This window comes from Protomyctophum parallelum, assembly GCF_964188405.1.
Source record: "Protomyctophum parallelum genome assembly, chromosome: 1".
In the NCBI taxonomy this organism is placed as follows: Eukaryota; Metazoa; Chordata; class Actinopteri; order Myctophiformes; family Myctophidae; genus Protomyctophum; species Protomyctophum parallelum.
Window position 1 is genome coordinate 96620917 of NC_139697.1, and position 12500 is coordinate 96633416.

General features: G+C 46.7%; 1 protein-coding gene across 2 annotated transcripts in view; it reads left to right on the forward strand.

Annotated features, from left to right (window-relative positions):
* The window catches only part of LOC310866872 (neuronal migration protein doublecortin-like), a 76542-nt gene that overhangs the window by 40692 nt on the left and 23350 nt on the right, over window positions 1-12500 (forward strand). For both annotated transcript variants that reach the window (XM_083776659.1, XM_083776660.1), the window contains exon 5: window positions 6609-6711. In XM_083776659.1, the coding sequence (XP_083632785.1) occupies window positions 6609-6711 (103 nt within the window). The remainder of the gene's footprint in view (window positions 1-6608; window positions 6712-12500) is intronic.

A 12500-nucleotide genomic window follows, 5' to 3' on the forward strand; every position in this document is an offset into this window, starting at 1 on the left:
TTCAATGTAAAGCAGTAGTATTGGCAAGGATAATAATAATCAGTGAATGAAACCTGTAGGGAAAACATGCATTTTCAGAAAACCTGCATGAATGGCTCAGGAAAGTGTGAAGCGTTGGAATGGCACATATGTACTAGTGTCTCTAAAATAACGTTGCATTCATTACAATAAGGATTCCTGATTCCAGCTTTAAAATGAAAGGGAAGTGTTATATACATGGACTCATTAGGACAATACAACACTTTGCAGACTGTAAAAGAGCAAAGGATTTGTGAGGCCGGCTGTTTGAAGAAAACGGCTCTCTGACCTTGGCAGGACTTGGCTCGGAGAATAGAAGAGGTTGCTTATTGGGCAATGAATGGCTTTGATCTTTATCTGCACCGACGTTGCACTGTTTTGTTGTTACAAGATACCAAATCACAAACCCAGCGTCGTCGCCCTGGCAAGTATATCTGCTAAATCTGCAGCGAAGCATGCTGTAGTGGCTTCCCATTTGCTGGCTTAGATATACGCAGTTTTATGTGAATTCCACTGGAATTTACCGCCTTCATCACCGTTTGAAATATCACGAGACAAATATTGTCTGAAGACCATAATTTATGGTCTGCTATAATAATAGTCAGACTAATTCATATTAATAACTGCGAGTTATTGTCGAAAGCCCCTGACTCTGTTCATGACGGCGTGTTTATGACGTGTCATACATACCGTGAGGCATGTGACCGTTTTCAGTCCAAACGTCGACACGTTAACATCCCTACAAGCATGACAGGGAGGCTGGGAGGTGCACGGGCTCTCTGATTTAAAAGCTCGATTGCATAACTTTTATGTACAGGCCTCAGTTTGAACCTGACCTCGCACAGCCTCTCCCGCCAGAGAGAACATACAGTGCATTTGCGCCCCGCTCATACTGTACAATATAGGCCGTGGCGTGCGCTTGGCCCCGGGGAAGAGACTGTGCTTATGTGCTTCAGGCAGCACTACTAGTCAGTATATGTCCTACCAGACACTATGCAGGGTCTAATGACTCAGTGGAAGTGTAGAGAGACATCCAACCACTGCTGAAGGTCACGTGACCTTTTATTCATTCAGGCAACTTTAGTATTGCAAACTAAAGATTTCCCCCCCACTTATTTCTTTTCTGTTTTCTCACCTAAGCATTTTGACCCCCGGGTGGTCCATAAAGAATGTATGAATTCCATAAAAGGCTAACAGTGGGAGAATGGAAGGATGGAAGGAATGTGTTTTCATTGCTGTGTGTAAAAAAGAGATCTTAGAAGTAGTTTATGGGCCTCAATGCCTTAATGCTCTCTCTGTACTGTTAGAGTGACTTTATACAGACAAAAGAAAACAAGCCTCTAAGTCGCTGTAATACGCACACATGGCAACACCACGCTGGGCAAGACCTACGCCGTAGAGTGTATCAACGGAAGACCTACTGTAGAGTAAGACCTACGTACGCTGTAGAGTAAGACCTACTGTAGAGTAAGACCTACTGTAGAGTAAGACCTACTGTAGAGTAAGACCTACGTACGCTGTAGAGTAAGACCTACTGTAGAGTAAGACCTACTGTAGAGTAAGACCTACGTACGCTGTAGAGTAAGACCTACTGTAGAGTAAGACCTACTGTAGAGTAAGACCTACTGTAGAGTAAGACCTACTGTAGAGTAAGACCTACGTACGCTGTAGAGTAAGACCTACGCTGTAGAGTAAGATCTACTGTAGAGTAAGACCTACTGTAGAGTAAGACCTACTGTAGAGTAAGACCTACTGTAGAGTAAGACCTACACTGTAGAGTGTATCAACGGAAGACCTACTCTAGAGTAAGACCTACGCTGTAGAGTGTATAAACGGAAGACCTACTGTAGAGTAAGACCTACACTGTTGTAGAGTGTATCAAGTGTGCTGGATTCTGGTGGAAGTACCGCTCAAGGAAATGACGCTTTACAAATCTTTACAAAGTGTTGTGATTGGTGGAAAAATATCGTATCCAGGGGAAATACATCTGACGGATGTTCCCGCCCGACACTTCCGCATGTTGTGACCAGGCTTTTCTCTGCTCTACACTCTCTGTCTTAGGTTGTGACCAGGCTTTTCTCTGCTCTACACTCTCTGTCTTAGGTTGTGACCAGGCTTTTCTCTGCTCTACACTCTCTGTCTTAGGTTGTGACCAGGCTTTTCTCTTCTATACACTCTCTGTCTTAGGTTGTGACCAGACTTTTCTCTGCTCTACACTCTCTGTCTTAGGTTGTGACCAGCCTTTCCTCTTCTTTACACTCTCTGTCTTAGGTTGTGACCAGGCTTTTCTCTTTGCAGATGAGTGAGGCTTCACTCACACCTTTCGATCTAGCATACAACATTGATGCATGCTAGATGTAAACAAAGGGTAAGTGTCAATGCATTTCCAATGGAAGTGGACACAACATTTTTGTTGTACGGCTTTCGGCTGTGTTTTGACTGCCCCCCTCCCCCTCATACAACACAAATGTTGTGTCAAACCATGTGACTCCCATTGGAAATGAATTGTGAGCTTGCATCAGTCAACAAGTCTCATGCATTAGCTATACATCAATCTGTTGTGAAGGTCTGAGTCAGGCCTAAGGCTGTGGCAACACTGGTGTTGTTGTTGGGGAAGGTGCGGGAAGGGGATGGAGCCGGCGTCACATGGTTCTGTGAGTGACAGCTGGTGAGGAACAGATTAGGGACAGGCGGAGGGTGATGGACACCTGGAGACAGTCTGTCTGTTTAAAGGACGCACGCACGCACGCACGCACGCACGCACGCACGCACACACACACACACTGCTGTCGGGCAGAAACCTCTTACTGTATCTCCACATTCTAACTTTTTGTTTGTTTTGCTTAAATTAACGCCCTACTTAAGTTCTACAGTATCACACAAATGCATCAACAACAATAGCTCTACAAGCTCTAAATGTAGTGCGAAGCGATGCGCTTTGAGCTTGTAGATCTGCTACTTTTGTCGCTGTTGGAATTTGAATCGTGAAACATTCCCCCCCGCCAGAGACGATATATTCATATAAATGCAGACAAACTCTGTGCTTCTGTGCTCTTATTGTGCACATTAAACATGTACAGCAGCATGTACAGCATGTACACTATAGTGTACATGGTAGTGTACAATGTACACTATAGTAATGATGAATGGGTTTAATACCGTCTGAGCTGAGAGAGACTCACTGCATCCCTAGAGCTTAGATGAACATCATCAGTCTAATGTCATATCGTTTTATCATATTATCACGTTGTAATTAGTCATGCATTCATGTTTTCACCAGGTTAATGTTGCAGCTGGTAAAGGACTTTTAATGACTTTTTAAGTGCTGCTGGGCAGATTAGCGGTCTATGCTAATGCTTCATCGTTTATCAGTTCATCTCTGTTCGTTATAAGTTAGTGTAGTTTAGGAATATATATACTGGTTAGGTTTTGGCATAGTTTTACTGAGGTTACGTTTAGGAAAGGTCAGGTTTAGGCATTTAGTTGTTGGGGCGAGCATTTTTGCTATTCAAGTGCGTATAGGGCACGGATGTGGGGAGGGTTGTAAAAAGCACACCCTTGTAGCCACACTGGCCGCCCCGGTGTCACTGCCGTCAGCTCCCTTCCTCCTGGCTTTGTGACCAGGGAGGAGAGAGAGTCAGAGACAGAGAGAGAGAGAGAGAGAGAGACAGAGAGAGAGAGAGACAGAGAGTGAGAGACAGAGAGAGAGAGGGTACAGCTGTTAGGCTGTGTAGACATAGATGCCAGGCCGGTGATTCAGCCCTGCACATTTAGACAGCGTCTTCCTCTCCCCATGCATAGCAGGAGACAACACAACCATCAGGGTGCAGCTGCTGCTCGGGCGGGGCGGGGTGGGGTGGGGTGCGGTTGGGCGGGGCGGGGTGGGGTGGGTTGGGGTGCGGTTGGGTGGGGTGGGGTGGGGTGGGGTGGGGTGCGGTGCGGCAGGGGTTTTCTCCCGAATTATCAGCAGCTCATAGGTTGGATGTGTGTCACAAAGGAAGGCCGCGCTCTGCCTATATAGCTCTGCCGTGTGTTTCCCCCAGTATGGAGGTCGAATGTGCTACAGACTGCTGGTCCTGCCGCGTGTTTCCCCCAGTATGGAGGTCGAATGTGCTACAGACTGTTGGTCCTGCCGCGTGTTTCCCCCAGTATGGAGGTCGAATGTGCTACAGACTGTTGGTCCTGCCGCGTGTTTCCCCCAGTATGGAGGTCCAATGTGCTACAGACTGCTGGTCCTGCCGCGTGTTTCCCCCAGTATGGAGGTCGAATGTGCTACAGACTGTTGGTCCTGCCCAGAGTCCTCCTCTAAAACCTGTATAGTCGTGGGGACCCCCAGGGGTCCTTGAAGGAGGGAGTTCCATCATATGCTAAATGATAGTTTGGAACCAAATGAACCCTTATGAAGCCACAGATATCTATCCAGTGTGTCATTGTGTCTTATATATAGCATCCCTATGTTTTTAACGATTATAAATCAGGTTCACTGTAACTCTCTACAATCATGCATGCATTGACATAAATGGTGCATTTACCCATTCATCCAAGGCGCTTTACATAGATTGTGCATTACACACACACACACACACACACACACACACACACACACACACACACACACACACACACACACACACACACACACACACACACACACTCACACACACACACACGCAATTAGGGGTTGCTTGCTCAAGGACACCCGGGGGCGAACTGGCAACCATGTGGTTACCATCAGGCCACTCTATACCCCTGAGCCACCGAAATGTGATAAATTACCCATTACAGTTCTTAGTACAGTGCAAGCACATAATAGTATAAAACCGAGCTTTATTAGCCCAATATGCCGCTCCACGGAGAACCAGAACCACATCTCTTTGTTTGCAGGCTATTATAAGAAGCCTGCGCTGATCCATGCTATTGGTCAGCTCCGCAGAGCGGGGGTGTGGCCGGAGACATCTGTGTCTACTAAGTGGGCCATATTGTGCCAACAGCTGCTGTAGAGAGGAAAGACCCTTTAGCGGACACACACTCTGAACTCTGAAGAAGCATCTATAGAGTATAGATGCAGTCGTTCCTAAACTGTTTAGCCCGTGGCCCAAAAGAGAGATTTCGATGTCTCCCCACCCAGGACCCAAACTAGTGAAAATAGCAGATCTACAAGATCTACAAGAGCTTGTAGATCTGCGGAGTTAGTTCAGTCAGTCATACTCGAGGGAGTTCATACCGTGCTCAAGGCACATACTATACTCAAGGGGTTAACATGCTGTGGGTTAACATTACTATGTGGGTGTATTCAGTGTGTGCAAGACCCACATGTCATTCGCTGATGCGGCAGTCAGCTGACCAGTTGGGCGGGCTACTTAAGCTCACTAGACTGCATGCTCTTCCTGCCTTCCTTCTGCTTATGGTTCCTGGTTGTATGTGATGTTTGCTCCCACCACCACCACCCCAGCACCACCGCTCTGCTATTAGTTCTGTTTGCTCCCACCACCACCCCAGCACCACCGGTGGGCTCTGTTATTTATGCTCCCCATGGGGTTTTATTGTATATCTATCTCCCTGCTCTTAATGTTTTATGTTGGTGCTTAATTGTGCCGAGCAGCCAGGGAGAAAATCCAGCAGAGCTGAACGCCAAGAAAAACATGTGTGTGCATGTGGGTGGGTGTGTGTGTGTGTGTGTGTGTGTGTGTGTGTGTGTTTCTGTGGAGAAGCAGCTTTCAGCGTGCTAAAGGCGTGCTAACGTGTCAAGTGTAACACATATCTGACCTAGAAAGCTTCACTCAGGCTTTGTTTGCAGGACAACCGGCGCAACGCTGCACAACTCCAGGTGTCAATTCTACTCAGTCCACCTTCACACTTCACTGGACACTGTGGAGTGTGTGCGGTGTAGGGAAGGGGGCTAGGTGACGGTTGAGCTAACCGTCCGGGCCGTAACTAAGTATTTTATATACTTTATCATTCTATACTCCACTAATGCTGTTTCGTTTTGCTTTTGTTTTTATTATCTTTTCTGCTCTGTAAAGCACTTTGAGCTACATTTATGTATGAAAGGTGCTATATAAATAAAGTTTATTATTAAAGTTTATTATTACATCTCAGAGGAAAATATTGTACTTTTTTAATCCACCACAATTACTTACAAAATTACATTATGCAATTAAAGAAAATAGCGGCCGGGAGAATGAGACTAGCAGGACACTGCCAAAGACAGCATAAGAGCTGCCAGCCAGCAAGCTATAGTGCTGTGCTAGCCTGGCAGGCATTTATTAAGCTATAGTGCTGTGGTAGCCTGGCAGGCATTTATTAAGCTATAGTGCTGTGCTAGCCTGGCAGGCATTTATTAAGCTATAGTGCTGTGGTGGCCTGTCAGGCTGGGCCAGGCTAGTGCTGTGGGAACCAACACACGGGCACCTGTCACGTGGAACGTCCCACATTAATGTAGGAGGAACCACCCAAGAAAAGACGCGGAAAAGCACCAGCGAACTGGCCAGATGTACGGAGAACTGGGATGACTGGAAGTGACGATGGAGGGCTTGTCTGAGGAAGAGAGAGATCATTAAAAAAACCTAATTGTTGATTGTCTCCTACAGGTGACCTGCCTGCAGGACTTCTTCGGGGAGGACGACGTCTTCATCGCGTGCGGTCCAGAGAAGTTCCGCTACGCCCAGGACGACTTCTCTCTGGATGACAACGGTAAGACCACCACCCTATAGGATAAGGAAAGGAAAGGTACTATGTTTACCCAGGGTTTACCCACTGAACTAAGCTCAAGAACTTGTTTACAGCCAGGCCCTACTCATAGAACATTTCATGGTAGGGGTTCAATGCCTTGTCCAAGGAAGGGCACTTCAGCGGTGGTAATTTTAACGTGCCGGTCCGGGGATACGAACTATAGCGACCTTCCGATATCAAGACCGCTCCGCAAACCGTTCGGCCACCGCTGCCTCAAAGGATCCACCTATTTCCCCAAGGAGTCCCCTTTGGGCTTAATGCCCAAACCTCAACGGTAACCAACACTACGTATTCATATCACAATGCACAGATACATTAAGTAAACACTACTTACTACTGCATCCATTGGTTTTGGCTTCTGTAGATCTGCTACTTTTCAACAGCTAAAGTATAACATAATGCTTAAAACACCGGCTTACGCAGTAGAACTGTTAAACACTGACTCTGTTTGACCAGAATGGAACAGAGCCTTCATTAGTATCATTAACACTGACTCTGTTTGACCAGAATGGAACAGAGCCTTCATTAGTATCATCAGTAACAATGGAAGAAGGCCATGTTTCCAGCATGGCTGCCGTCCATAATGCTGATATCCAGATGAATGAAGCTCTAACAATCAGCCCAGTCTGGAAGCATCATGCTTTCTTTCCACTGCGTCTCTATGTCTGTGTCTGTGTCTGTGTCTGTGTGTGTGTGTGTGTGTGTGTGTGTGTGTGTGTGTGTGTTGCCTGGCAACCGTTCTGCTGAATAAAAAAAATACATTGCTTGACATTAGAATGAATATTTATGAATAGATTCATTTTTTCCTACTGTACAGTGTGTATACAGTGTAAAATCTGTTTTAACTCTGAGAGTTACAGGCCTGTAAGGGTCCATTGATTAGGTTCCTTTACGGGAACCCCTTTTGGTGTTTTAAGCATCATGTTATACTTTAGCTATTGAAAAATAGCAGATCCACAAGCTCATATTGGCTGTCTGTCCGGCAGCCGGTTCCTAGTGGAAACTGGAAACGGATCGTTATGCTGTAACAGTTTCCACCTGACAGAGAAGATATATGTGAGAGAGAGAGAGAGAGAGAGAGAGAGAGAGAGAGAGAGAGAGAGAGAGAGAGGTATAGGCAGATTAAAAAGGAGATTATATGAAGACAGAGAGTAGAGGGTCTGTCTGGGTTGGGGGAGTCTTATCTGCAGTGAGCCGCAGGCGAGAAGAGCGTCCATTAATCCAGGTGGTGATAGGTTTAGGTCAGGGAAGTGTTCCAGTGGAGCACTGCGGTACAACTTAAAGCCACAGGAAGAAGATCCCACATACTGTTCATTTACCTGCTCCATTTAATCACAAGTAAGACGCGCAAACGCGTGAAGCGAACGCAGCTTGTGTGTGTGTGGTTGTGTGTGCGTGTGTGTGTGTGTGTGTGTGTGTGTGCGCGTGTGCGTGTGCGTGTGCGTGTGTGTGTGTGTGTGTGTGTGCTACAGCTGCGCCCTGTGTGTGTGTGTGCTACAGCTGCGCCCTCTGGTGGCGGGCGGGTGGTGTAACAGTGGGACAGACACACACACAGACATTCAGCCCTTGCTGTCATAGTAAGTGGCTCACTGCGTTCGCAACTATACTATAGAGAAGCTCCACTGGCCCATTTAAACCCATGACGTTGAATTGAGAATAGGGCTTTGAGATGCCCTGCATAATGGAATGACGCTGCATGGGCAAGACCTACGCTGTAGGGTGCATCCTTAGAGTATATATGAATAGAGACGGCACCCGGAGGAAACCCTGAGACAGACAGACGGACGGACGGACGGACGGATGGACGGACGGACGGACGGACGGACAGACAGACAGACAGACAGACGAGTCTACCTTTTCGATCTGCTACAGCCACAGTATGTTCGCTGAGTGTTCACCTCAGACAGAGACGTTATGGCTAGTAAAAAACCAAAACCATGTAAAAAAAACAAAAATTATATCTGTTACCACGTCCCGTCCCCCCCCCCTCTCCTCCCCATGTGGTCTCCCAGCAGCTCGGACAACAAACAGGGCCAACAATCGATTTCACTCTGCCCTCCCCTCCTCTTATGGAAGGGGAACAACAGATTTCACTCTCCCCTCCCCTCCTCTATATGGAAGGGGAACAACAGATTTCACTCTCCCCTCCCCTCCTCTTATGAAAGGGGAACAACACATCATGACAGTAGTAGGTCAGCAAAGCAAAGCAGCCCCTGAAGAAGTAGGTCTTGGTCTCACACAATTGTATACCTTGTAACGCTATACGACCCCCTGCCAAAAAAAAACAGTTTTTTACTGTAATGCTATACACACCGCCTGCTAGCCTGCTTTAAAATAAAAGTGCTTCTTCTTCTCCACAACCCCCAAGTGCTCCGCTAGCTGCTCCGTGTTGCACCTCCAGCATCTCATGAATAACAATGACCTTCATCGCTGCGGTATCTTTATAATAAATATGAATAACAATGACCTTCATAGCTCACAGATTTCTTTCATGCACAGTATTCTTTCTAAGGCTCTTCTCCTGCATGTCTCCCCTCTGGTCTTGAATTCGGGGTCTTGGCAGGATGTCAAGAAAGACACGCCACCACATTGTATCCTAATGATCAAACTCTGCCTTTTTGTGTGTGTAGCCTGCCTGGAAGGCACCGATGCTAAATTAGCTCATGGAAGGAGGCAGGTCCCATAATAGACCATCAGCTGGGGGTCAATGTCAAACCAACTGGCATTGTGTCTGAGAGACTGTCTGTCACTGACTGGTGACTAACTGACTATACCCCATGAGAGACTGTCTGTCACTGACTGGTGACTATAACTGACTATACCCCATGAGAGACTGTCTGTCACTGACTGGTGACTATAACTGACTATACCTCATGAGAGACTGTCTGTCACTGACTGGTGACTAACTGACTATACCCCATGAGAGACTGTCTGTCACTGACTGGTGACTATAACTGACTATACCCCATGAGAGACTGTCTGTCACTGACTGGTGACTAACTGACTATACCCCATGAGAGACTGTCTGTCACTGACTGGTGACTATAACTGACTATACCCCATGAGAGACTGTCTGTCACTGACTGGTGACTATAACTGACTATACCCCATGAGAGACTGTCTGTCACTGACTGGTGACTAACTGACTATACCCCATGAGAGACTGTCTGTCACTGACTGGTGACTAACTGACTATACCCCATGAGAGACTGTCTGTCACTGACTGGTGACTAACTGACTATACCCCATGAGAGACTGTCTGTCACTGACTGGTGACTAACTGACTATACCCCATGAGAGACTGTCTGTCACTGACTGGTGACTAACTGACTATACCCCATGAGAGACTGTCTGTCACTGACTGGTGACTAACTGACTATACCCCAATGAGAGACTGTCTGTCACTGACTAGTGACTAACTGACTATACCCCATGAGAGACTGTCTGTCACTGACTGGTGACTATAACTGACTATACCCTATGAGAGACTGTCTGTCACTGACTGGTGACTAACTGACTATACCCCATGAGAGACTGTCTGTCACTGACTGGTGACTATAACTGACTATACCCCATGAGAGACTGTCTGTCACTGACTGGTGACTATAACTGACTATAGCCCATGAGAGACTGTCTGTCACTGACTGGTGACTAACTGACTATACCCCATGAGAGACTGTCTGTCACTGACTGGTGACTAACTGACTATACCCCATGAGAGACTGTCTGTCACTGACTGGTGACTAACTGACTATACCCCATGAGAGACTGTCTGTCACTGACTGGTGACTATAACTGACTATACCCCATGAGAGACTGTCTGTCACTGACTGGTGACTAACTGACTATACCCCATGAGAGACTGTCTGTCACTGACTAGTGACTAACTGACTATACCCCATGAGAGACTGTCTGTCACTGACTGGTGACTAACTGACTATACCCCATGAGAGACTGTCTGTCACTGACTAGTGACTAACTGACTATACCCCATGAGAGACTGTCTGTCACTGACTGGTGACTATAACTGACTATACCCCATGAGAGACTGTCTGTCACTGACTGGTGACTAACTGACTATACCCCATGAGAGACTGTCTGTCACTGACTAGTGACTAACTGACTATACCCCATGAGAGACTGTCTGTCACTGACTGGTGACTATAACTGACTATACCCCATGAGAGACTGTCTGTCACTGACTGGTGACTATAACTGACTATAGCCCATGAGAGACTGTCTGTCACTGACTGGTGACTAACTGACTATACCCCATGAGAGACTGTCTGTCACTGACTGGTGACTAACTGACTATACCCCATGAGAGACTGTCTGTCACTGACTGGTGACTAACTGACTATACCCCATGAGAGACTGTCTGTCACTGACTAGTGACTAACTGACTATACCCCATGAGAGACTGTCTGTCACTGACTGGTGACTAACTGACTATACCCCATGAGAGACTGTCTGTCACTGACTAGTGACTAACTGACTATACCCCATGAGAGACTGTCTGTCACTGACTGGTGACTAACTGACTATACCCCATGAGAGACTGTCTGTCACTGACTAGTGACTAACTGACTATACCCCATGAGAGACTGTCTGTCACTGACTGGTGACTATAACTGACTATACCCCATGAGAGACTGTCTGTCACTGACTGGTGACTATAACTGACTATAGCCCATGAGAGACTGTCTGTCACTGACTGGTGACTAACTGACTATACCCCATGAGAGACTGTCTGTCACTGACTAGTGACTAACTGACTATACCCCATGAGAGACTGTCTGTCACTGACTAGTGACTAACTGACTATACCCCATGAGAGACTGTCTGTCACTGACTAGTGACTAACTGACTATACCCCATGAGAGACTGTCTGTCACTGACTGGTGACTAACTGACTATACCCCATGAGAGACTGTCTGTCACTGACTAGTGACTAACTGACTATACCCCATGAGAGACTGTCTGTCACTGACTGGTGACTAACTGACTATACCCCATGAGAGACTGTCTGTCACTGACTAGTGACTAACTGACTATACCCCATGAGAGACTGTCTGTCACTGACTGGTGAATATAACTGACTATAGCCCATGAGAGACTGTCTGTCACTGACTGGTGACTAACTGACTATACCCCATGAGAGACTGTCTGTCACTGACTGGTGACTAACTGACTATACCCCATGAGAGACTGTCTGTCACTGACTGGTGACTAACTGACTATACCCCATGAGAGACTGTCTGTCACTGACTAGTGACTAACTGACTATACCCCATGAGAGACTGTCTGTCACTGACTGGTGACTAACTGACTATACCCCATGAGAGACTGTCTGTCACTGACTAGTGACTAACTGACTATACCCCATGAGAGACTGTCTGTCACTGACTGGTGACTATAACTGACTATACCCCATGAGAGACTGTCTGTCACTGACTGGTGACTATAACTGACTATAGCCCATGAGAGACTGTCTGTCACTGACTGGTGACTAACTGACTATACCCCATGAGAGACTGTCTGTCACTGACTGGTGACTAACTGACTATACCCCATGAGAGACTGTCTGTCACTGACTAGTGACTAACTGACTATACCCCATGAGAGACTGTCTGTCACTGACTGGTGACTAACTGACTATACCCCATGAGAGACTGTCTGTCACTGACTGGTGACTATAACTGACTATACCCCATGAGAGACTGTCTGTCACTGACTGGTGACTAACTGAC